This window comes from Candoia aspera, chromosome 5 (assembly GCF_035149785.1).
Source record: "Candoia aspera isolate rCanAsp1 chromosome 5, rCanAsp1.hap2, whole genome shotgun sequence".
NCBI classification, from domain to species: domain Eukaryota; kingdom Metazoa; phylum Chordata; class Lepidosauria; order Squamata; family Boidae; genus Candoia; species Candoia aspera.
The window spans coordinates 45,187,456-45,214,888 of NC_086157.1; the positions used below are offsets into that span (position 1 = coordinate 45,187,456).

Genomic DNA, 27,433 nt, shown 5'->3' on the forward strand with positions numbered 1-27,433 from the left:
GATGTCCTAAGTCCTTACCTAGGTGTAGAAGTGCATTCATATTCACAGCACTCTAATAAATTCTAGCTTCAACATTTAGGAATACACCATTTATGAACTTTTATTTGGAATCTTAAATTCAAGCACACGTGGGCAAGTGGGTGCTCTGCTAAGACATGGGTGATAGCAGTAAGGTCAGTTGAGGATTAAGGTTAGGGAGGAAAGTCAGGTGCTGGGAAGATTAGATGTGGCTAGTGCAGCTGCTGAGAGGAGGAAGAGGGGGACACTCCACAGCTTCACCTTACTCACACTGTCCAGATATTCTTTCATCCAAAACTCAGGACAACCAAAACAGTCTGGGCCTTGTTTCTGTCAAATTGTGGCTGACCCAGTCTGGGAGAACTTCCAGAATGGATTATCTTGTTCCAAGATCAAAACAAAACATTTTTTTTCCATTTTGTGCACATCTCTAGTTGTCCTGAATCTCTTTAAAGAAAATCTGATACCTTATTCTGGAAACCACGTCCATCTCTTTTGATAAGTGATGCTGCAGACAAAGGTTCTGGGTGTTTTCATTTATTATATCATTAAGAAATAGGAAATATTCTAGATGCAGCAGTATGAAATTCTGAGGTCACTTACCAATACGATCCACTGTTATTTACTTGGTAAATAACCAAGTAAACCACTGTTACTTCTTTTGGAAAGGATTGGTTTTAGGAGCTCACCAACAGAATGTGTTTCTACCTTTGGTGTCTGCCTTTGATAATTCTGAAATACTTTGTAGAAAAGTATATAAAACAAAACGATATAGTGAATCACAAAAGTTGCAATGTACTGTCCAAAAAGAGGAAGGTTATTATTACACTTTAGGTTGAATGCTAGTGCTATCATTTTCAAACAGAAATATTGTAAGACCATTCAGGTCACGACAAGCATCGTAATTCTGCTAGTTTCTTTAGGCTCTTGGAGTCTTCCTTTACATCTAGATTGTATCTACATAGTATCAATACCTTGAACAACACCACTAAAGGAAAGGACAAAACTTGTGTAGTATCTGTCAGTGTATTCCACGTTTTCGGTAGTATCATCCTTTTTTATACTGACCCAAGTGAGATCTTAATGTTGCTCCACAACTGACAGGAGACAGAATGAGTGAGAGGATCAAACCTGGGAAAGTGCAGCAAGTACTGTGGCAGCATTTGTATTTGCATAACTACAAATATGGATTGCAAGCATTGTCCTAAAGTACAATTCCCTTCTTGAAATGTTGATATTGCAATTCCCAAATTTCCTAGTTCTTGGTCTTGCTGTCTTGGAATTATAGAAGTTGCTGTCTGAGAGCATCCAGAAGGTTTTGGCATTGCAGTCTCAGTGCCATCTTAACATGGGCTATGCACTAGTTAACATCAGAGTTTCACAGCGAAGATTTGTATTTATCTATTACAATTTTCTATACCTTAACCTTTATATTTTTATTTTTTAGCTTTTTTACATAATTCCATATATGACTACTTATTTATGTAGTTTTCTTTCAAGTTTTTACATTATTTAGATAGATGGATCACTATTTGTTTTCTGTCTGATTATTGCACTTAATGTAATCTCTTTATTGCAGATAACAGGGCTTATCCAAAAACCAATGGGATTGATTAAAATCACTCATTTTTTTCTTCAAAAAGATGCGAAGTGTTGATATTTACAATAATTTATTGTAATTATCTCATTACAAAATCAGTGTATAAAAAGATACAAACTTTTTACAATTTCCTGACCCTGGGTAGATTCTCCAGTGAATCAGGTACTCAACCTGCTTCCCTCTGCATCTAGAGTCTAACACTGCCTCTACCTCGTATTCTTCCTCCCCATTTACCAGAATAGGAGCAGGGGTGCTACCTGTGAATGCAGAGTGCAGGGGAGTGCCTCTTTCACTAGCAAAGCCTGATGGAATACAGGGTGAACCTTCATTGATGCTGGCAATTGCAACTAGAATGCTACTGGGTTTATTTGCTTAATCACTGGGAAGGGGCCAATAAATTTTGAGTCTAATTTCTTGGAAGGCCTCATGGAAGTCAAAAACTTTGTAGAAAGCCACGCCAAATCCTTCTGCAATTCTAGCTCCCTCTTGTCTGCATGCATATGCTGCTTTTTTGTAGGCAGCTTTTGCGAGCCCTAGCTGTTCCTTTAAGAGGCTTTGGGCCGCTAGCCTCTTCTGCAGGAAATCTGTGGCAGGAAGAACAATGCTTTCTTGCCTGGTTGTTGGCAAGACAATGGATGGAATCCACAGGTTGCCTGGAATGGGTACATATCAATAGAGGAATGTGCTGCATTGTTGTAAGCAAATTCAGCAAGAGGTATGAGGTCTGTCCAGGTGTCTTGCTGATATGAAATATAGCATTTTAAATATTGCTGCAACAGTTAGTTAACCTTTTCAAATTCTCCATTGGAGGCTGGATGATGTGAGGAAGAGAAATGATTTTTAGTATTCAATAATGCAAGAGGGCCTTCCAGAATTTGGAAGTGAACTGACTTCCTCTGTCTGAAATCACATGATTGACCAATCCTCTATATTTAAAGTCATGGTCCAAAAAGAGCTAAATTGGATCCTGGGCTGTTGGGAGGCCTTTTCAAGGAATAAAATGAGCCAGTTTGGTAAATATATCCACCACTGCCAGTATGCTTATATATCCCTGCACTGGGGGAAGATTGGTGATAAAATCTAGAGAAACAATGTCCCAGGGCTGTAATAGGGTCTGTAGCAGCTGCAATAATCCAGCTGGTTTGCCAGGAATTGGTTTTGCTCTATGACAGACATGACAAAAGGAAACATAATCCTAAACATCTGCATGGAGGTGTGGCCACCAGAACTCTCTGAGGGCTCTTTGTTAGATTTAAAAATCCTCCCCTCCTGTGTCCTGCTGTTTTGTTGTCATGGCACAGCTGTAGTATCTCCTCCCTTAGGGAAAGAGGAACATATAAATGTCCACTGTGGAATACCTGCCCTTCTTCCACTGTGAAAGGTGCAAAATTACCTTGTTGAGTTCCCTGGAGATCATCCATCCAGGCCCTGACATATGCATCCCGCTGTTGCTGTGCCCTAATCTGATCTGATAGATCAACATGGCTGGAGCATCATTGCAGGAAAGGGTAACTGTGGCACATTGTAATCCGGTTTATCTGAGCAGGAGTCTGGAAGTTTGTTTTGGGAACGTAGAAGGTAGTACATGGAAAAATCAAAGTGGGAGAAAAATTGTGCCACCTGATTTTTATTTATTTATTTATTAAATTTTGCCACTGCCCATCTCCCCACAAAGAGGGGAATCTGGGTGGTGTACAACAGGGATAAAAGTATTAACATACCATAAATAAATATAAATACAAATGTAATATTAAAGATAAATACCAGATAAAATCCAGATAACAGTACTAGTTGGAATCACTCATGTATATCTAAGAGGCCCTTATAGGGTGCTAACCATCTCCAGTGGTGATTACTCCCCCTCCCACCCCAAGTGAGGTGGCAGAACCAGGTTTTTAGTTGTTTTCAGAAGGCCACAAGAGATTATATCTGTCTTATCTCTGGGGAAGGATGTTCCAGAGAGCAGGAGCCACTGCAGCCACTTCCTGGACCCTGCCGGATGGAATTCTCTTACACACAGGGTCCGTACATGTCCTCTCTGCATGTTCGGGTGGGATGGGTAGATGTAATGAGGATGAGATGGTCCCTCAGGTACCCTGGCCCCATGCCATAAAGGGCTTTAAAGGTAATAACCAACACCTTGAATTACACCCAGAAGCAGACGGGTACCCAATGCAGCTCTCAAAGCAATGGTGTAATATGTGCCGATCTAGGGGCACCAAAAATTGCTCGCACAGCTGCATTTTGGACCAGTGTAGCTTCCGGATACTCTTCAAGGGTAGACCCATGTACAGCACATTGCAGTAGTCTATATGGGAGATGACCAGGGCATGAGTGACCATGCGAAGGGCCTCCCGGTTCAGGAAAGGGCATAACTGGCACACAACATGAAGTTGTGCAAAGGCCCCCCTGGCCACGACTGCCACCTGCTCTTCGAGCAGGAGTCGTGAGTCCAGTAGGACCCCCAAGTTCCACACTGGGTCTTTCTGGGGCAGTGCAACCCGATCCAGAACTAAATATGTTAAATTCCTGGATACCAAGGAGTTCCCCACCCACAGCCACTCCATCTTACCAGGGTTCAGTTGAAGCCTGTTGTTCCCCATCCAGATCCCTACAGCCTCCAGGCACCTGGAGAGGACAGTCACAGCATCACTTACTTCACCCGGGATAGAGGTGTATAATTGAGTATTATCAGCATGTTGATGATACCTCATCCCATGATGATGGATGATCTCACCCAGCAGTTTCATGTAGATGTTAAAAAGGAGCGGAAAGAGTACTGGGCCCTGTGGAACCCCACAGAGGAAGGGTTGTGGGCCAGATCTCTCGGTCCCTATCAACACTGATTGGGACCTGCCCTGGAGGAAGGAGGTGAACCAGTGCTGAACTACTCCACCCACCCCCAACTCCCTGAGCTGCCCCAAAAGGATACCATGGTCGAAGGTATCGAAAGCCGCTGAGAAGTCAAGAAGAGCAAGGATGGATGCACTGCCTCCATCCCGCTCCCACCAGAGATCATCCATAAGAGCAACCAATGGTGTTTCTGTCCCATATCTGGGCCTGAAACCTGACTGAAAGCGGTCTAGATAATCCATTTCATCCAGGATCCTCTGGAGCTGCAATGCCACCACCTTCTCAACCACCTTCCCAAAAAGGGAGGTGGGAAACTGGATGAAAGTTGTCCAAAACAGTAGGGTCCGGTGATGGTTTTTTGAGGAGGGGGTGCACCAGCGCTTCCTTAAAGGCTGCTGGAAACCCCCCCTTTCTCAAAGATGCATTCACCATCGCTTGGACCCAACCACATGTCACCTCCCTGGCTGCTTTCACTAGCCAGGAGGCACGTGGATCTAGTTGACAGGTGGTGGCGTTTACAGTCTGGAGGATCCTGTCCACTTCCTCAGGCCCAACAGGATCAAACTGCTCCCAGATAACAGGGTAAGTCCGTTCCCTCAGCATTTCCACAGACTGCCTCATATTTGGAATCAGCAGATGTTCAAAAAACTCCTCAGCACAGCCCTGAAGATAGGTCACTGGACCCCCCCCCCTTCCCCAGGAGGGATCATGTGACCTTAAACAGGGTCGCTGGTTGGCATTCTGTGGATGCAATAAGAGCAGAGAAATACTGATTTGCTGATGTGTGAGAGATTGTGCATTCTGCAGAACCTCTAAATCCTTATGACCTGTATGGATTTGTGTAGCCTGGGCAGTTACTTCCAGCAGGTGTCTCTATTGCTGAAAGGCAGTTTTTACCACCAACTCCTCATAGTTCCTTTCTTCTGGGAGGAACACTGGATTAAAAGGCACATGGTAGTAGATCTGCCCCGCCCTCCTTTTCTGTTTGGAAGTATCCATCTGTACCACAAAGGGGCAGGGGGTGTCAAGGTGGCAGAGGAGGGGGTGAGAAGCAAAGTTTTCACTCTTCAAACACTGCTTGCTCTTGAGTCAACCAGGATAATCACTGACTCTTTCTTAAGATTTGAGCCAGCAGTTTTATATGGTCAGCAAAATTAGGGATGAATTTCCAGTAGAAGTTAGCAAAGCCCAGAAAACGTTGCATGACTTTCATATTACTGGGGGGTGGGGGTGCAATGTGTGCCTTCTTTTGAGATTCTGTACCCCAAATAGTCTAATTGAGACAGGTCAAATGCACATTTTTCTAGCTAGGCAAAAAGCCTGTTGTCCCGTAGTTTTTGCAACACATTTCTGACATGGGTGACATGCAAGGAGGGATCTTTGGAATAGACCAAGATATAATCTAAGTATACCACCACATATTTGTCTAAAATGTCTGAAATATTTTGTTTGTGAATCTAGAAATAACAGCTTCACAGTTAATCAGGCTGAAAGGTATCACTGTGTATTCGAACTTGCTGTATCTTGTATCGAAGGCTGTCAAATATTCATGTCCTTCTTTTATTCTGATTAGGTTGTAAGCACTTCTCAAGTCTAGTTTGTAAAGATGTGTGCCTTTTGTATTGGTCTAGTAGATCTGAGATAAGTGGAAGTGGATAATGTTCTCTAATCACTCTGTTCAGGTCTTTGTAGTCATGAACAGTACACATGGGGTTCCCTCTTTTCCCTTCAGAATGGCTGATGCCTTTCCTTCTTGTTTTTTGGGTACAAAAAGTGTTGGTGCTGATGCTAATGAGGAAGGGCAAATGAACCCTTTTTTGACATTGATATCTAAATATTCCTTGAGGATAGCTAACTTGCAAGTAGACATGGGGTATTGTCTCTTTGCTGGGAACTGGGCTCCTGGCTTCAAATTGATGGTGCAATCACATGCTCGATTGGGGTGAGTGGGTAACACAGCTACCTTTTTTTCCCCAAACACACCTGCAAAGTCTGAATATTTTTCTGGTAGGCTGATCCTCCTTTGTTCTGCATTGGAGTTGTGGGGGGGGGGGTATGCTTGCACTGCTTGTAAGCAATACTGCTGGCATTTAGGGAAGGGGAATGAGAGTGTCTCTTGTGTCCAACTTACATCTGGATCATGTAGCTGAAGCCACTCTATTCCTAAGATGGTGAGCACTTGCAAGGAAATATCACATACGTAGAGCGTTATGAACTGTGTGTGATTTTTGATTGTCAACTGCAAAGGGGCCATGTGCTGTAAAATCGGCCCTGCTCTTAGTGGCTGTCCATCAATTGTCTCGACTATCATTGGGCTTTCTAGAGGTTGAGTAGACAACTTTAGTTTCTGTATTGTTTCTACATCTATGAAATTAGTGGTTGCCCCAAAGTCTACAAGAGCAGACAGTTCCACCTTTTCTCTGGAATCTAGAATAATAGAGTAACAAGAACAGGAGTAATTAGGTATGCTTGTCTGCTGTTGGCTGTCTGAGCTCTCCTTAAATGGTTGAGGGACCCTTTTGGAGCTCCTGGGAGAGGGGATTGGTGAAGTTTCCCTGGTATGCTGCTTCTAAGTGAGCTGGGCACTTTCTGGTTACATGTTCTGTTGATTTACAAGTTCTGCATTTTGTTGATGTGTCAGATACTTGAGCTTTTACTGCGCATGATCTGGCTATGTGCCTGGGGCCCTGCAGTAAAAGCACAGTCCCTGATCCCTTCTTCTTTGCTTCTCTCCTGATGATAGGGATCTCTTGGTTGCTCCAATTTGCATGGGTTCTTCCACACTGAATTCCAAGGAGGTCTTTGGGAGGGAGGGTATGGGGGAAGACATGCTGTAGATTCTTTTCCCTTTACCATTCCTTCTGTGTCTTAACTCCTCCAGTCAAGCATCTATTATTACACAATGTTGATATAGCTATTCCAGGGTATTTGGGGTGCCTTGCCGCACCAGTTCATCTCTAAAATCTTTGGCCAGCCCTTTTCTGGAGTGGTCAATCAGGGCTAAGTCTACATCTCCAGCAAGTAACTTAAAGTCCAGAATATATGATCTTACTCTCCTTTGTCCCTGGCTTGAGCTTTTGGATCTTTCAACTAGTGGTGATTCATCATATGGAATCCCCAAAGTGTCCTCTGAGTTTACACATTAAATCCTGATAGTTGTCCAGCACTGGATTGATTCTCTTAATGAATGGTATCATCCACTTAGCTGCTGCTTCCTTCAGCAAACTTAGCACAAAAGTCACTTTCGTGTGATCAGTAGGAAACTCCACTGGCCTGCCTACCATAAACATTTAACATTGAGTTGTCAATGTCTGGAATCGATCCTGGTCCCCACCGAGGTTCTCCCGCAAGCTCCCATGGGAATGCAGTAGCACTAGCTGAGTTGCAAGTTGTTATGCTGCTGCAGGTTGAGGCAAATTCTGCTCCAGCTATTGTATTAGTTGTATCATGGCATTCTGCAAATTGGTCACCTGTGCATCTACCTGCTGCTGGTGTTGCAGCAACTCTGCTGTGAGGTGCTCAGCAGATAGTGGAGTCTCCTGGGGATCGGAGAAATTCCAATATTGTCAAAAGAATTATTGTCTCAACATATGTGTGGGACACCAGATTGGGGGAAGTTGATCTATAGAATCAACTATAGAATTTATTATATATTAATAAATAACACTGAGCACCAATAACCACCCAGAAACAACTGGATGGGGCTGTGTATACATTTTTGTAATAAATAAATATGAATAATATTGCTGCTAAGAGGCAGTTTATCTGAACTCTCAAGTTGCATTCTTTAAGCATCCTGGTGTGTTGAAATATTAAAGGGCAGATCCCAAGCTTGCATATCTGAAATATCCAATAGGCCTCTAGGAAAAACCTTCTGCTATCTCACTGGTTACATAATTTACAAGTTAGGTCAGGAGAAATAGCAAGATAGGGAAGGGAAGGGTTTGATTCTGCCATGTTTCAAAGCTTAGATTTCTACCTCATTCTTCCTACTATTCACAATGGATAGAATGCTCACAGAGGTGGCAATAAGGCCTTTTCTCCCACTGGGAATAGCAGGAACTACAACTGAGACTGCAGCAGGATTAAATAGTAAATCCTTGGACACTTGGAATTTCTAAGCTGATGGCAGGATCAGTTTAATCAAACTGAAGTCCTTTTGCTTTGGAAGTCCTGGGAAGAGCACTGTTTTCTTTTTTTTCCCTGATGGTGTATTCAATGATGTTGGACAAGATAGAGCATGTCTTTTCCCCTTATTCATAAGATACTTAAAAGAAGGAAGACTGTGAAGAATATCTGCATGTTTAAAAGCATATCTGATATTGAGAATGGGCACTCAGTCACTTGCACAGCTGCTTTTCCAAGCTCAAAGAAACATTATTTTGGTTCCTTTGTCATGCAGTTTATACTGTAGGCATCCGTCCCTGAAGTCGCCATCCTTTTTCTTAAATTTGTTTAAGCCTTTTAAATACACTCTAACATTGCCTTGACTACTAACTATAAAGTGGTATGGAAAAATACAGAAAATTCCCAGGTTTTTTTGCACAAGTTTTGGGGCTAATTTCTTCATTTAAATTTCCCTTCAGTCATCTCAGGGTTCCTGTTTTATTTTAGAAAGAATACAACCTCAGGTCCTCTGAACTGTAACCTAAGGATTTTGTTTCTCTAGGTGACCCAGAGACCAAGCTCCCATAAAATGAGATGTCTGTTCAGGATCAGTTTTGTCCCAAAGGATCCTATTGACCTTTTACGGCGGGATGTGGTTGCCTTTGAATATCTCTATGTACAGGTATGTTACAGAATTGAACACAGCATGATGAAATGTCAGTAGACCTACTTGCAATGGTTCTTTTTTATTAAGCTTCCTTGCAGTTAAAATGAAATTATTTTTAAATATTTTGATTACAATGGGAATATATATTAAAAAAAAACCCAGCACAAGGGATTCTGGGATTGCTGCTGGTGATTTTGAAATACAGAAGATCTAGAATTCACTGTGGGTTGTTGTTGTTGTTTTTATCTACATTTTCTGGCATTTACAGTTCCAATGAATCTGGAAGGTACTGGGTTGTGTTGGGATAGACTGATCTTCGCACTGTGAACATATAAATAAAAGTGTTATTCTGGTAACTCCAACTTAATCAACAGTATACCAACATTTGTCCTTCTTTTTATCTCTAGTTATTTATGGATAGTTCATCTGGCAGTCATAGTTCCTGTTAATTATGAGCTTGCCTTTTGGAGAAGAGATAGTCATAATGCAGTATTTAAAAGAGATGCTTAAGCCTGATACTCCCTCTGCTGGTTTTTTGACAGAGCTGTAATGATGTGGTTCAGGAGAGGTTTGGATCTGAGCTAAAATATGATATAGCATTGAGACTGGCTGCATTACAAATGTATATTGCAACAGTGACCACAAAACACACTCAAAAAATCTCTCTGAAATACATTGAGTAAGTATAGAATGCAAGTTTCATAACATTTATTAGAGTTGTATGAAGTTTGCAGTGGCTGAAATGGATTCCACTGTAAATGACCAGTAAAATGTAATGACTTTATTTGGAAAAATCTCTTAAGAACCTTAATGTTAATATGAGAATTAACATTAAAAGTTAACCTATGTTTTGTACTTGGAGATGGTTGTCAAATCAACTTACCTTATAACACTGGAACTTCCTCACCAACATAATTTCCTATTTACTGTTTAATTTACCTGTGATGTTGAAACAATGCCATTGTCCTCTGTTTCCTAAATAATCCACAAATCAAGCAACAAATTAAGGGACCTAAATAAAAAAATATTTGGGAGAGCTAAAGGCCAGTCTACATATAATGCTAGTAAAAGCACCATTCCTCAGTAGCAGGCCAAGAAGACCATAGATATATTCATACCCCACAGTAGTCAATAACTATTCTTGTAGTAGAATGAAAAAGGGTTAATATATAGTGCAGAGACTCCATATAACAGAACAGGTAAGATACTACATCTGTACAACAGGAAAAAAAAACCTTCTGAACAGAAATTATTTTAACTTGTATCCGTTTGGATGCCATTATGTCCTGACTGACTCTTGAAATGGTATTGCTTTATTTGTATATAATTTTTATTAAGGATTTTGATTACAAGAGTAAAAATGAATACAAACTAAAGTTAAAGAAAGAAAAAAGAATAGTAAGAAAGAATAAATGTAATAAAAAAAGAAGAAAGAGAAAAGAATATGATAAAAAAGAAAAAATAAATATATAAAGAAATGATTTCCAACCTACATTACAACAAGGATAGACAAATTTAGTAACTTTTCACTCCTTATAAGGTTACAAACAGATATATGTTCATCCCATATCCCATCCATTATCTATAAGCAAATCCATAAAACTTTTCAATCCTGGTGTCAGCTAAAAGTCCATAAAGGGTTGCCAGAACTTTGCAAATAAATTTCTTATTTTAACCTTGATCAAATAAACCATCTTTATATTCCTTCCTTTTACTTCTAAAAGTCTTAAATTTTTAGTTCATTCAAATACTGTTTTAGGATTTGATATCTCTTCAATTCTTCTTTATCCCATTGCACAGACTTCTTCAAGCGTTTAACAAGCCTCTTTTGTAGATCCAATAAGAAAACGTTTTCCAGGTCATTCTCTTGGTTTGTCACTTGTATTTCCCCTTTAATTTTTAAAACTTCAGCCAGTTTCTTTTGTATATCCAATAAAGCTTCCTTTTCCAAATCATTCTCTTGGTCTGCCATGTGTAGTTCCACTTTCGGTACTTTCTCTGTCTTGTCAGACCAAATTTTATCCACATCTGTCGGTCCTTAATTAACATCTTTTATACGTACTCTATCCATAGAAGCAGACATCATTACTGACACTGTTGGTATTATAGCTATTAATTTCTGGCTCCATTTCTCAAAGATTTCCTTTAATATTTCCAATGTTATGATGTTTTGTGTCATTTTGTAAGTCCCAATTAACCAACACCAAAAGTTGGCTTGTATTTTTTTCCTTCTGCGTAGAATCTTTAGTCTCCTCTGGTGTCCAGTTTCTAAAATCATAAAGTTGCTTATCTTTGTTATGAACCAAGATAGCCAAAATAACTCTGGTTCCCACAAGAAGCTATTTATTTTTTATAGTTAATTCCAAAATCTTAGAGGAAAAGTCAATATTCCAAATTTAACTGGACCCTTAATCTATTTGTAACTTTCTTAGATCAAAATCATATTTAGCTTTTTGCTGTTTACTTCAAATTCCTTAAGTTTTTAAGCTTGTAATTAATTTTCTTTTGTTTAGAGTTGAAGCAAAACTCACCCGGCGACTTCAAACTTGTTGTTCCAAAGGGTTCTAATAGCTTTAAGATGGTCAATAGGCAATTTCTAAAAGTGATTAGAAAGTGAGGCTTGGGAACTTAATGTCCTTTAAAAGGCTCCACCATGGTTGCAAACAAGACAGCTAATCCCTTTGTCTCCCAGTGCTCAAACCTGAGGTAGTCTGCCATGCTCCCAGTGCTCAAACCTGAGCAGCCGTCCAGAGCACATGTGAGCGATCTCGTCCTCTCCTTATCTTATCTGGAGAGGTTCCGAAGAACTGGTGTACCCCCCAGTCCTTTGGTAAATTGGTCTGTTAAATTGAGGTTTTTCTGTATGTATATTTCCTCAATAAAACTAAATTGTAGAGAATCTGAGATAAGGAGAGGTTGAGATTCTTTTTCAGACTATAACCTGATTCAGCATCTGTAAAGCTATGCGTTGTCACAACATGTGTGTTAATGTACTTTCTGTTTACAATCAGCTGTAGTAGGCTACACACATAGAGTACATCATTTGATATAGCATGCTCATACTATTGGTCAGAACAGACCATTTGGGAATTATGACTAGATTTTTTTTCTCCCAACCATTTAGTTGCTTTAGCTGTATGGATAAATATATACCATCATTCAATATGATATTGTTTAGAGGCAAAGCAATTGTTGGAGAATCTTCTCATAATCCCCCCTCTTTTTTTTTTTTTTTGCTTTCTGCAGATTGCAGTTTTACCCTCGTCTGCAATTCTGCTTTCATTGTTTGTCCATATTTTATTTATTTGTTAGACTTATATCCTACCTTTTCCCGAGGAGTTCAACAGGTATGCATTGTACTCACATTTTTCCTACATCTACTACCCTGGAGTTGGGTTGTGAGATAATGGCTGGTGCTGAGTTGCCCAGTTAGCTTCCATAGCTGGCAGTGGACTTGAACCTGGGTCTTACTAGTCCTAATCCAACATCTTAACCCCTGGACTACTCTGGCTTTTATTCATGCCATCTCCATGTCTTCATGCATATACTAACAATTAGTTTCCAGGCATTTATAGATACGGCCATGAGTCATGACTAGAATAAACTACAAACTAGAAGAATAGCTTTTTAATTTTTTTTTAAAAGAGAGAGAACTCTCTCTCTACATTTTATTGCTCTGACAATTGTTCCAGCATGTACAGATAAACAACTCACATTTGCACCAAACAGGCTTGACCATATAACTGTTCTCCCAGATTTCTTGGATTCTAATTAACATAGGTAATTCTCATAGAAATGTGAATTAATGATATGTTTTAAATTGCAGAAAAGAATGGGGACTGGAGACTTTTATTCCATCTGCTGTACTGCAGAGCATGAAAGAAAAGAACATAAAGAAAGCACTTTCACACCTTGTCAAAGCAAATCAAAATCTAGTTCCTCCAGGTAAAAAGGTAATATATTTGCATCTTAATAGAAATACATTTTCATAATAAAGAGAGCAGAATCCAAAGGAGAGAATTTAAAAGAAGCCTTTCAGAGACAAAAAATGACCAAGGTATTTTTTTAGAGATTGCCCAGGTCTACAGTGTATAGTGCTTATTAGTATGTTTAAAGAACAATGAAAAAAATTAATTTATCAAAACAATTTTTTTGAATATTGAAAGTCCTGGGAATTGTTAGTCACAAGAACATGCCTTTTCTTTCTACATATATTCAGTTTGCTCTGCATTGCCTAACAAAAGTGCTTGAAAATTCCTCTCTCTGCTCTAAATTGCCTGTATCTGAGGAATCTTCCAAAGCCACGTATCTTTCTCATCATGTAATCCCTTGATTTTTTTCTATACTGTCAAGTGAAATATTCTGATCCAATTATTAACTTTTGACATTAAAGAATATAGGGCTCTGGTTTCTTGAGACTCACAGCATATTGGATATATCTGAAATATGCTTCATATATTGAAAGGCACTATTGAGTTAAGGTAACCTTTCCTGAATTCCATTAATTTCACGGCAATCTGTAAAGCAAGGATGTATTTAGCTTTCTTTTCCTGAAATAGTCTAGACTTGTAATGACTTAACTAGTAGGGTTTTGCACCTTTGTAAATGATTTGGAAGAAGCATTGTGTACCTTCTGCATAGCATCTTTCTGTTGTTAATTGAAACAGCACACGCAGGCCTGAAGAAAGTGGTTAGGAAGATGCTGTGCTCACACTAGAATGAAATCTGAATTAATTCTTCTGAATCATTTGCAAAGCATGCCCAGCCCTAGTAATCTAGATAATGTCTTAAGTTTTGAAGCTATCAAAAGTTGAGATTAAAATTTCAAAAAAGAGGAAGTCAATTCTCCATAAGCCTTCCTGACATTTGCAGCATAGCATGGTCAAGCAGACTTCTCACTGAACCTGCTGCGGATCACTTGCATTATTTTAAAAACAAATAATTTATTAGACTCCAATCTCATTGTAAAGATTGTTGGTTGATGCTATAGCCATTGCTTTCTTCATTTCCTCAGAATCTCTTTGAGCCACATAAGGATCGAGAAGTATACTGATAAATTAAGATTGTGGTGGATTCTGTAACCACTTCTCCAGCTTTAATATCTGAATGCCTCAGACCTTATGCCTGCTGCTGCTTGGCTACTTATTGGGATTGGGAAGGGGCATATCATGGAGAAGAAAAGCATCAGGTGGAACAATTACAATAGATGGTGCGATCTTCATTTCCCTCCAGAGAACAGATGGTTTATGGTTAAGATAAGAGTTCAGATGTATTTATCATAGGCTTGTTATTAATAGAACCATAGAATTCCAAAGGATCTAAAACGTTATCGTCTACTGTACTACAAGAGTTTGAACAGTTAGCTATCAACCCTTTGTTTGAACATACAAACACAAACAGAAGGGGAAAGTAGCCTTGAATAAGGCAACCTATTCTACTGGTCAAAAGCTCTTACTGTCAGGAAATTCCAAGATCTAAAAATGTCTGCTATTGCCAAAAAATATTTACTTATGGATAGGTTTGTAGTCTTAGGAGGTACAGTCGAAGTCTAATTCATATAATTAACAATGAGCAGCCTGGTGTTTTATCTTTTCAGTAATTTTTTACTTTTTTTCCTTACCTTCAGCTCTCTGCTCTGCAAGCCAAGGTTCACTATCTCAAGTTTCTCAGTGATCTGCGACTATATGGAGGTCGCGTATTCAAGGCAACATTAATGGTGGGCATGTTTCTCCTGACATTCTTTTTAGTTTTTGTCAAGTAAACTGAAGATTGATAATTATGGGATAATTAAATAATTGCATGATAAATAATATTGAACCAAACTGTACAATGTCTTTAGTATTACTTTACAGAATATTACTTATATTATTTATATTAGCCTTTCCCATAAGGCCAAGTATATACAGTAAGTTTAGGAAAGCCTTCAAAAATACTTTCTTCAAGTAGTATTTTATCTATAGCCTATTAATAATAGGAATTAACTGAAATACATTCAGTGAAATAAGGCTGATTTATATCTATATGCATAACTGCAGTATATAAAGCACTGTCCTTTTTATTTCTTGTGTTGTAGCAGGGAGAAAAACGTTCTGAGGTAACCTTATTGGTGGGACCACGGTATGGCATCAGCCATGTAATAAACACTAAAACAAATCTCGTAGCCCTACTGGCAGATTTTAGCCACGTGAACAGAATTGAGATGTTTACAGAAGATGTAACTACTGTCAGAGTTGAGCTGCATGTGTTAGACGTAAAAGTAAGTTGATTGTTGATTGGTATTAACAACAACAAAGAGATGTTTATTGTAGGAATATTAACAAAAGGACTTCAATCAATTATTCAATTTTGGTGGTCCATTTATTCAGCTTTAGAGTTAATTCTATATGTACATTACAATAGTGTATAGGCATTTGAAAACTCACTGTGAAAAAGCTGCTTCTGAGTTTTCTTTGAAAATAAAATTACTGTGACAAATTCAGTTAATATTTGAGTAAAATATTTATTTACTTCTTAATGCTTATTTTCAGATAATAATACTATTGTAGAAGAAATGAAGAACAAAAATTTATTCATAAAAGATCCAAATAGGAATTTTGAAAGTATTTGGAGATTTTGAAAATATCTGAAGAACTATTTGAAATATAATTTTATCTTCTCTTGAAACCTAATAAAATTTACTATAAAAAAAGAAATATAATTTTGGAAATTATACATACTTCAGAAAATGCAGTCACACAACCTTTTATTTATTTTCAACTAAAATGCATGGTTGTCCTTTCTAGAATCAAGCTAAGATTGAGTCACATTTTCTTAACATGCACTGATTTTTCCTTGTATTGCTGTGAAGAAATTTGGTGGCATTATATAGCAGCTCTTATAATTTTGTATACTGCCTAACTCCTCTCAAACAACAGAAATGACGAATCTGTTCTTCATTTAACATGTTTACTATTGTTGATGACACTGAGCCAAGAAGAAATTGATTATTATTTTTGGTTTACAAGATTTCAAAATTACCATTTTGATTAAAAAAAACAGAAACCTGACTGAATCCTTATATTAAATGATAAATTGTAGTGATGACAGCTTAGGCATTTTGCTCATCCAACTTTTGAAAAATGCTCATTTTGATCAGAATAGCCCAGTCAAATATGGGAGAGCCATGATAGCCCCCATCCAAGTCTGTCAAAGGAAATACTTGTTTTACTCACACAGAGAGCTCTTTCCAGAAGGATGAATGACTGTCATTTCAGCTGTCCTCTCCAGAATACTTGTGTATTCTGTCCAGACCATTACTGCAGCTTCTACTGCCATTGCTTTGTAGAAGTGGACGTCTTGATCATAAGATACAACCTACCAGCTAGGAAACGAAGGGCAAGCACAGTTCCACATTTGTGGGATCCCACAACTCAGCTATGCTATACCCTAAAACCAGTTTCAAACTGACCTACATAATTCTTCAGAGCTAAACCTAACCGGATATAACAGTCCTCTTTCAATTTTTTCTTGAAAATGTTTGAATCCCTCCAATTTGTGAAGGGATTACTGAATACACTTTATTTTGTTGCAATTCTCAGTATGTTTTTAAACAGTTATTTGAAATGTGTAATGTTTGGTAGCAACCTGTTTCATTGATATGATGGTCAGCAATTTATTGCATATGCTAGATAAGATAATGGTTTTAAAAAGCTGTTATTTCCCCTATTTATATCTGACAAATTCATGGAAATCCATAGAACCTCATAAGATAAACATGCTTAAGATCATTATGTCAGTATAAATACAGTTAAAATATGTGTATATTATAATATATTTATATTATAATATAATATGTTTTATTTTCCAAATCTGGTGATATTTAGTTGCTTCATGGTAATATGGGTGGTTTTTTTTATGCTTAGCCAATCACATTGCTGATGGAATCATCAGATGCCATGAATCTTGCATGCTTAACAGCTGGATACTATAGACTCCTAGTTGATTCCAGGCGATCAATATTTAACATGGCCAACAAGAAAAACTGTGGAACCTGTGAAACAGGTAATTAATATTACAATGCAGTGAACAATGAAATATGCAAAAGAATGTATTTGTTGATTTTTCAAGTAAGTTCTGTTTCATTCAGTGGGAAATTTTGCTTTTAAAGCATTTATTTTTACAAACGTGATGTCCTGACTAAGCAAGAACCATGCCGAGACGAAGAAGTCTCTAGTGCTTTATTACTGCTGTAGTAGACAGAAAATCCTACCAAACTGAAGAAGTGTGGGGAAAACCCAGACAGATAAACCCCCAAAAGTCAAGGCGGGTCTGTTCTGTGTCTCTTTGAATGACAGCTCAAAGTCTGTAAACTACGCATGTGTTTTTGCCCCTGGATAGTGGCCCCTTCCTGCTCACCATCAGAACTCATGACATGTGATTTCTATTTTAAAGGTGACATTCTTGAACTTGAACTTTTGATTCAAGTCAGCTTCCTTATCTGATTGTGTCCAAATAGAATTGCTCATGGTACTTTTTTAGATTAGGCAGTCAAAATGGATTTAATTTTTGATTTTTTTTTATTGTAAATCCCTATAAGTTATCCATGACATCCAAAGAACTCATCAAGAGCAGCTCAGAATGGATAGGTTTTAGAGGTACATTCCAAGGTCATATAAACAGAACAAACTGCAAAGTATTAGACGACGAGTCGTTGTACACAAGATGGGTGGCAGAGAAATTAAATAAAGAAATAAATGTCTAGGAATTACAAATAATTTAATCTGAAATATTCAAACACTGCATAAACTATTTTGATAACTCACATTTTCCACCTCTTATGTACCATTCTTTTAGGGATTGAAACAAAAGGGAAGCTTAATTATCATGGATCTGAGTGGAACTGTGTAACTAAAATGACTACATTCTCAGCAGCTGAGCAGGAAGCCCATATGTTTGCTGATAATCAACAAAAAACTGCAGATGTCTCTGATAGTGCCTTATATCCAAAAGAACATAGGCACCTATACATAGAGAATGTTTATAATTCAAGTGGACTTGATCAACAGCTGGCTAAACAAAATGATTTTGCAGAAGCCGAAGATAATGAAAATTCAAACCAGCAACCCATGCTGACTTTTTCAGGAGGACTGGAATCAAGCAACAAAACTCAAGGATCTCCAAGAGCTGCAAAAGTCTCTTTTATTTTTGGAGATCATGATCTGGATGGTGTGAATCCTCAAACTCTTGGCTATGAAAGACTATTGGATGAAAGTCCAGAAGCGTTAGATAAACAGAAAGCTCTTTATATAAGCCACGCCAATGACATTAAGAGTTTGGAGTTGTCCCCAGATGCTGAAAGTTTTCATTTTGCTGCTAATTCTGTTTATTCAGGCTTACATGATGGCAAAATATTTGAAGGTGCAGAAGGGATAGAAGAGCCTCTGCTGCACGATATTTGCTATGCCGAGAACACAGATGATGCTGAAGATGAAGATGATGTCAGTTGTGAGGAAGACATCATGGTTGGAGAAATCAATAGGCCTGCTCTTCTCAGCCTTTCAGGTTCTAGTGATGATATCATAGACTTAACATCACTCCCACCTCCGGAAGGTGATGATAATGAAGATGACTTCCTGTTGCATTCTCTAAATATGGCCATTGCTGCTCCTCCACCAGGATTCAGGGATAGCTCTGATGAAGAAGATTCTCAGAACCACACAGCACAGTACAGGGCAGACAAGGAGGAAACTAATGTTGCAAGTGGTGATATTCCAGTGTCACTTATTGATGCTGTCCCTACTAATACTGAAGAGAAATGTGAAAAAGGACTGAATAATGTTGTAGTTTCCACACTTCAAGCACTGGAGGCCTTATCTGCTTCTGAGGAACATCAGATGAATGAAAATTCAGGTTCTTTCACCACTGTTACCTTTATTCATTGAAAGAAATCATATCATTTCATCCCTTTTCCCCATTTAGGCTTTTCAGAATTAGCCCTTTTGAAAACATTTTGTTATTGTGTTGTTACTTGTTGACCATCACCTACACATACCATATAATAGAACTATCATTACATTAAGTTGCCTTACTTGGAAACAATGCAATAGGTGATTCGGTATTTCAGAACCATTTTTAAGCTTATAAAACCCTTATTCTTATCGGTATATTGAAGTGCCTGATATGACTTCATTAATTGGCTCTTGTGTTTTGTGGCATACAGGTGTAGCTATCTTGAGAGCATATAGTCCTGAATCATCATCAGATTCTGGCAATGAGACTAACTCTTCCGAAATGACTGAAAATTCTGAATTGGCCACTGCACAGAAACTGACTGAAAATTCCACACGTATGTTTTTATCCACTAATGAAGGTTACCAACCACTGGTGGAATCACAAGCTGAATTCTCCATTACCAAGAATCAGGCAGGAGGGCTGCTAATGAAATCTGTACAGTCATCAGCTAATCAGCAAGCTACAGAGCTGCAGTCAAAAGTTGTGCCTTCAAAGCAGATTCTTCATTCAGATAACATGGAGATGGAACCCGAAACCATGGAAACAAAATCTGTTACTGAATATTTTAGCAAGCTGCATATGGGGTCTGCAGTATATTCTTGCACTACTAAACGTAGAAGTAAGGGGATTGATGGGGAAGGGAAAGCTATTCTTGATGGCAGTGCTGTTATGAAAAAAACAGGGACTGATGAGCAAAAGGGTAAAACTCTGTCCTCAAGGGAGGGTCAACGTATAAGCACTTTTAATGCAGAGAGAACTGCCTTTCGCAAGGACAGTCAAAGATGGTATGCTGTTTTAGATGAAGGGGCAGTAGAGAAAACAGACCTGGAAACAATGAATGGGAAGAGTATTCCAAGAGTTTCCAGTCTTGGGAAAGCAGATATGAACTGTAAAGATGAAATGCGTCCTGAGATTGATCACAGTAGTGTTTTAGGACGTGGGCTGGATGAACATCTTGTGCCTGGTGCAACTACTTTGCCTTTACCCAAAGACCGAAATGATTCTGAAGATACTAATTTATCTGCAGATGATCATCTTTCAAAGCTTCCAGAAGCAGAACACAGTATGACTGGATTGTGCGAGTATCACTTAGCTAAACGCATGTCCTCCTTGCAGAGTGAAGGCCACTTTTCCCTGCAAAGCTCACAGTGCTCTTCGGTGGATGCAGGATGCAGTACAGGAAGCAGTACATGTGGAACTCCTGTTGAATCTCCTCTTTGTACCTCTGATGTTAAGCACATTATGCCTGAAATGACAGGAAAAAGCATCAGTTATATTCCAGTAGAAGACAGAGCTGCCATGCATCCCAACCATGGAGCAACATATAAGGAGCTGCATCAGCAGTCTGAAACCGTATGCCACAGAATGGTTGTCCCTGCTATGCATTCTGCGGTTAATTCTGCTGACCCTTTATTTGGGACTTTAAAAGATGGATGTCACAGGATTCCCAAGATTAAAGAAACTACAGGTACGGTAGCATGAAACCATTAATCTGATTATGCTCATAAGACAAGGGCACTGTCTAAAACTATTGAAGTAAACGAGTACAGGTGGTCCTCGTTTAGTGACAACAATCAGAACTGTCAACTTTGTTGCTAAGTGTCATGGTTGCTAAGTGAAACATCACATGACCACAACAGACTTATGATATCACTTCCCATTTGATCGTTAAACGACACATCACATGACCACAACTTGCAATTTTACTGCCGGCTTTTCCGTTGACTCTGCTTGTTGGAAGCTGGTTGTGAAGTGCAACAATGGTAATCACATGACTGCGGGGACGCTGCAATGGTCATAAATGTGAGAACTGGTCATAAAGGTACTTTTTCAGTGCCATCATAACTTTGAACAGTCGCTAAACAGGACAGTCATTAAGCGAGGTCTACCTGTATCCTTGTTGTTAAAATGTTATTAAGACTATTTCATACATACAGTAATAAAAAAACCCCTCAATCTGTACATTAAACGGGATGAGGTACTGGAACTTTGGAGAGAAAATATACACAAACGGACTTGAAATAATAATTGCAAACTAGACATTTTAAAACAATGTACCCAATATATTGGTGTAAATAGATAAAATTTAGAGACTATCTCCAACATACATTCAGTGACCATGTAACAGCTGGATTATATGGCTAGCCATGCCCCTTCTGGGCTAATATCTCCCAATACTTGTATCTTTGCCTTATGTACAGACAGAAGTACATGTATGGAGCACCTCTAAAATGGCAGGAACTTTCCTTGGCTTTTGCTTTTGGGGGTTCTCATTTACATGGAGGAGCTTTACAAGTTCATCTGTATAATCATAGCCTAATCATCAGATTACATAACTGCTGGAGCGTAAATGACTATTGTAGGCATTAATGTGGCTTGAAGTGAAGTAAACCAATGGAATTCCTCATGTAAGTTCATTGAAATGTGTGGGAAAACTCTTCTAAGCAGTTATTTTATATAATTTTATCTGTGTTTAAAATGACTTTTGCACAGTCACACACACCCATGCTATCTCTCTTGATGTGTAACTGCAGTTTGAATTGCACTCTCATTTGTTGTATATGCCATCTAGAAGCACTAATGGGAGTACACAACTGTAGCACCTAAAGGCTGGATTTAGAGAGTGAAAGGTGAGGGTTCTCTGTCTTCCTGTCCCAGGAATCCTTGGGGTTTTATATACATTGGCCCATCCTGGTGCAGCTGCTTGATAGATTAGAACTACCATCACCTATCTGCTGAGGGGATGCCTTTACTGGCACCCTCCCACTTAAGCCAGTATATGGCATGGATAGGGACCCAAAATTTGAATACTTACTTGCCAGTAACTGAGAATATTAATAATAATAACAACAACAACAATTACAGAACTCTGTAGTGTTACCTCCTGCTCCTGGTAGCTTTGTGGCATGGTGTCAGAAAAAAAAATCCATCTTTTTGAGGAGGTAGAACAAAAGGATACAGTATCAGTTTAAAATCAATTTTATTAAAGATAAGAAAAAGGAACTAAGATACTGTACTCAAATGCGTTGATATATAGATACTCAAATGACCAGAACAATCATAAGTGGATGAAATAAGGCACTGAGTGATGATAAAACCCCAAACAGCCTTTTAGAATCAATGTCCTATAAAATGCTGTGGGGGGACAGGTGTGGATCCACAACAGGTGGGATCTACCAAGAGTTGAAGATGTAAGAAACTGACAAACAACTGACTTTGATTTGCACAATAAACTTTAGATACAAACATTACTAGAGACAATTACTAAAAACAATCAAAGATCAAATGCAATAAAAGATGTTCTACTTAAAAAGCAAAGGTGATTATTTTCTGTATGATAGGTTTGTACATTGGCTATCTGCAGAGAATTTGGGAATTGGCTATCCACAGTGACTTTTGCAGTTTAACTGCAGGTGGCAAATTTGAGATTGAATACAGGTTGCCCATTCACTACAGCAACATATACATTTTTCAAATTGATTAATTAACATAAAGCTAACTGCATCACTAATATATATAGTTAACATATTTTGTAAAAATCTGATGATGACGATATTTGAAGCACATTTTAGGAAACAAACTTTTTGTAGATTATACTGATAAAAACAAAACAATTAGAACTTTTCTGTTATTAAAGAGGAAGGTCAGATTTTCCAGCATGTTTTTAAAGGAACAAGCAAATACATACAGTATGTCATCTAAATCATAGAAATATGAAAATATGAAAAAACTAATTCAGAATAAATATATGATTAATCATTCTGAATTTGTAATAGGGTTAAAGTTTAATTAATCATGATTCACCTGTTAGCCCTAGTGATCCTAGTGCACTAAATGACAACAGAAACATTTTTTTTTTCCATTTATATTAGTGTCCCAATTTGGCCATCCTCTTGAAGTGTGAACCAATTCTTCAGCCACATAGCCACTGATGAAAATTGTGGGAGTTGGTCCACACATCTGGAAGTTATCTGGGTTGGAAACACTGATTTTATATTTACAAGGCTACGGATGCTATGTATGACATGGCAAAAATTATACCCATAGGTCAAATAGTTCACCAAAACATAATGGAAGATTCATCCATAGGAGACAATGGGCTGAAAAGAGAATACTAACCTCTCACTGCAAGCATACTGACTAAGAAGATCCCAGTGTAGTCAGCGTAGTGCTATATTACTTTAGAAGTGTCCACCATGCACATACCAAATACATTATTGGCCTCTTAAAACAAAAAGCACACTAAATGGGTTGGCCCACTCCCCTGTTGAGCAAACTACCTGATGTACAAAGGAATGAAAATGGATGTTAAAGCCATGTGAAGTTGACCCTGAATACATATGGTTGCATGTAAAAGTTGAGGCACCCTGGGTCAAATTGTATTTTTCAGTTAATCCCCAACTGACAGAAGCTGATACACCCTTTACATGGTTCAAAGTTAAACATGGCATTTTTGTACAAATCTGAATGCATACCTATGATTTATGAACAGTTGTTTACTTTTTTTAATTGAAGATCAACTGGCACCCACTGCCTGCAGTCCCCAAGGTGGCTGCCAGCCCACCTTGACCATATTTACATCACTGAGTGATGTTCTAGAAGAGGGTTGGGCCAGCTGTTTATGGCAGAGAGGTGCATTCTTTTTGTTCAGTTCAATCTTCAAAGCTTACGGGGACAGAACAGTAAGCAGAGGGGTGAGACTGATATTTGTGGCCCTTTGGTGCTTTTTTGAAAGTGGAGGTTTTGATTTTAGAAGGTAAGACAAATTGGAAAAAATCATAACCAAATTTCATCATTTTCCAACTAATTTGGGTAGTGCTGTGCAAAAGCCCACACAAAAAGGGCTGCAAGGGACTTGCAAGCTACTAGCTGCCTGATATATTTAGTATCTGGATAAAAGTCCACTTACTTATCAGAATTTTAGAATTGCTTTCCTGAATAAGATCAAAAGCCTTTGGTCTTTAGCATTGCATTTCAAATAATGTATCACCTTGCTGTCTCTGAAAAGCTCACAATCTGAACACAAAACAAAAATCCTTTCCTAATGGTCATCTCAAGCATTTGTGATTCAACAGTAGACTTTCTTGTGTGTAGAAGTCCCATTCATGGCCAATAGAGCTTCTATGAACTCCTGAAAGCAAGCCAAACACTTTTAGAAAGAGGTAGATAAAAGTTGTTAAAGAAATGATAGAATACTATGTTATTGTGGAGGTCAAGGCCATCTTCAGAATGTTGTGCAAATAGGCTTTGGGTCTCTGACTTAAAGAGAAATAATAATAATGCTGATGCATGACTATTTGGAGATGGCAGAAAGGAAATGGTATCTAACTGGTTATTTGTAATATCAAGGATGAGAAATCTTGTGTTGAGTAAAGCTGCATTTAGTGAGAAGGGAGCAAGGGCCATAGGGTGGCATGATGATACCAAATAGAATATGCATGCCATTCAACAGCAATAGAATAGATACACTATTCAAATTCCAAAGCCAAGAAAAAGTCCAGTTTTTATATTATGCCTGTCTTAAGCAATTGAGCCTCGTGTGGCGCAGAGTGGTAGGCGGCAGTATTGCAACCAAAACTCTTCCCACAACCCGAGTTCAATCCCAGAGGAAGCTGGATTCTCAGGTAGGCGTATCAGGCCTACTCAGCCTTCCATCCTTCCAAGGTTGGTAAAATGATCACCCAGCTTGCTGGGGAAGGGGACGACTGGGGAGGGCAATGGCAAACCACCCCGATATAGTCTGCCAAGAAAACGTCGCGAAAGCAGCGTCCTCCCAAAGGGTCAGACATGACTCGGTGCTTGCACAGGGGACCTGTCACCTTTCACACTTTCACTGTCTTAAGCAACAAGCCTGATTTAACCGTTTTGGTTGTTCTAACGATCTCTTCTAAAAGAGCCATAATTAAATGTGTTTGTTACACAGAATCAATCATGCTTATAGTATAAAATGTATGCATATTATTAAGCCTTAATAAAATAAATACTATAAGACTGAAGTGTTTAGACATTAAATTATTGTTTTTTAGATTCTTAATTATTCTCTCTGTTCTTCTACTACCCCTAGTGTAGCTTTCACAGAGCCTGTGAGTGAAAGACAAGGAGGCATGCCTTCAGCTTTTCCTAAACAGCCCAGAGCTGGTTCCATCCTGCTATCATCCTACATTCACTCAGAATCAAAGGTGCCAAGTCAAAACCAAGACTCTTTTGATGTTCCCAAAGTCAACCTGTCAGGTGGGGTAGCAGTCAGTTTATGGCCATATGATACAATGGGAGGAAGCCTCAGAATACCACACAAGAAAAAGGTTTTGCGACGCAGCAGCAGTGTCACTGCAGAAACTACAGGCATTGAGATGTTTCTTGGGAAGGAGAAAGCTGCAGTCAGTGTATTACATTCAGACATTTCTGAAACATATGACTCAAAATCTGAAAAAAGAGGAGAACTTCCTCTGGGCAAAAAGCTATCAAAAAGTTATTCTCAAAGTTCTGTGAACATCAGCATGAACAGTAGAAGACCTTTCCTCCTGAATGCTGTCCAAAAGGAGCCCAAGCAATACAGAACATTGCCATTACGAAAACGAGATGCTAGCAACTGGAAATGCCGCAGCCCTTTTAGCTCTTGTTTCCTAATGACAGGGAATACTGAAGACGATGATGAAATTGAATATGCAGGCAGCGCTCAGCTCTCCTGCCTCTGTCATCCAGAGATACGGTGCACCATAGAAGAATTAACTACTCAGACTTCTTCCACTGAGAATGAGGAAAAGAAGGGGAAAGGTGTAGAGGCCCTCAGAGAAGCAGGAAGCAATCAAGAGTGCAGAAGCAGAAGTCAACCAGATCTCAGCAACATGTCCTTTGATGCACAAATTGCGAGGCTCGGTGTCATGAAAGAGAAGAATTATGCAGTGCCTAATGGGTTTCTTGCAGCACAAAAGGATGCCAATGAGCTACTCTGTTTGGTTCGGTCAAGTGTGGGGAAGAAGGGGGATCATCCAGAAACATATGACCTTAAACTCTCTCAGTACAAACAACTGTTATCTGTAGAATCACAACAGTTGGGAAGTGCCTGCAGGAAAATGGCCATGGCTGAAAAAAGCCCAGAAGAAATGCTTGTAGCAATGACGTCAAGCTTTCAAGTTCTCTGTTGCTTAACAGAAGCCTGCATGCGTTTAGTTAAAATAATGAACTCTGAAGCACAGCAGGAAGAGATTGTAGCAAAAGTAGATGAGGTTGTAATCAACTACATTTCTCTTCTAAAGGCTGCAGAAGCAGTGTCTGGAAAGAGTTCAAGTGACTCTAGCATCAAACTTTTGGCTCGTCATTCGACCACCATGACTACTATTGTAAGCACACTAACACGTTCTCTTAAAATGCTTTTAAATAAATAAACAGAAGTCACTTCATAATCTATCTTTGCAAAGCCATACATTTAAAAACTCTTTTATTTACTATCTATGTAAGAACTAAAATTAACAAACATCTCTCTATATATATTTTGTTATTTTATATGAAATAGATGTGACTTAAAAATATCTATAAACTGATAAACTTCTGGCCATTTATATCCTCCTGTTTTTATTATATATATATATATATATATATATGCATAAAAACAGCATTTGGAGTTTGGCTTTTTCAGTCAAATCTACAGTTGCTTAATCTTAATATCTAATAACTGCAATCCTAAAGTAATTACTTCCTTTTACTTTCCAGGTTTATACTTGGAAACCACACCATTTACAGTTAGAACTAAAAAAATGGAATCATAATGTATATAGCAGTATTTAATGTTTGAAGTATAATTTTTAATAGTAAAATACATTTTAAACTCCAGAGACTATTATGATTTGTTAGAAATCAGCCACACATAAACACATACCAACACAGAGATACAATAAATCTTTTGTTCATATTGCTTGCCTGATGCATCTGTAATGTTACAATTTATTTGTATGTTGCCTTTGGATTAATTTTTTTTTAAAGTCCTAAAAGATTGTTTGCGAACATTAACACAGACCCAAAATTCAAACAATAAAATACAATTTACAGACGTTTAAGATAGCAATATTTCAGGAACATCTATAGAACAAAATTGCATCCAAATCCTTCTCATGCTTAAAACAGCCTCTCCACAGTATCAAAACAGGCAAGAAGTAAACCTTTGTTCCAGAAGGTCATTGCCCTTTGGACAGTCAGTCTTT

The 27,433-nt window shown here is 38.5% G+C and overlaps 1 protein-coding gene across 1 annotated transcript in view; it reads left to right on the plus strand.

The window, feature by feature from the left end:
• Positions 1-26,791, plus strand: part of FRMPD4 (FERM and PDZ domain containing 4) — a 243,355-nt gene extending 216,564 nt beyond the window's left edge. Inside the window, exons 10-18 of the mRNA XM_063305095.1 lie at positions 9,141-9,260; positions 9,788-9,924; positions 13,072-13,198; positions 14,872-14,961; positions 15,319-15,501; positions 17,147-17,285; positions 18,078-19,133; positions 19,444-20,703; positions 25,305-26,791. Of these exons, the coding sequence (XP_063161165.1) occupies positions 9,141-9,260; positions 9,788-9,924; positions 13,072-13,198; positions 14,872-14,961; positions 15,319-15,501; positions 17,147-17,285; positions 18,078-19,133; positions 19,444-20,703; positions 25,305-26,620 (4,428 nt within the window). The 3' untranslated portion in view covers positions 26,621-26,791. The remainder of the gene's footprint in view (positions 1-9,140; positions 9,261-9,787; positions 9,925-13,071; positions 13,199-14,871; positions 14,962-15,318; positions 15,502-17,146; positions 17,286-18,077; positions 19,134-19,443; positions 20,704-25,304) is intronic.
• Positions 26,792-27,433: the final 642 nt, after the last annotated feature.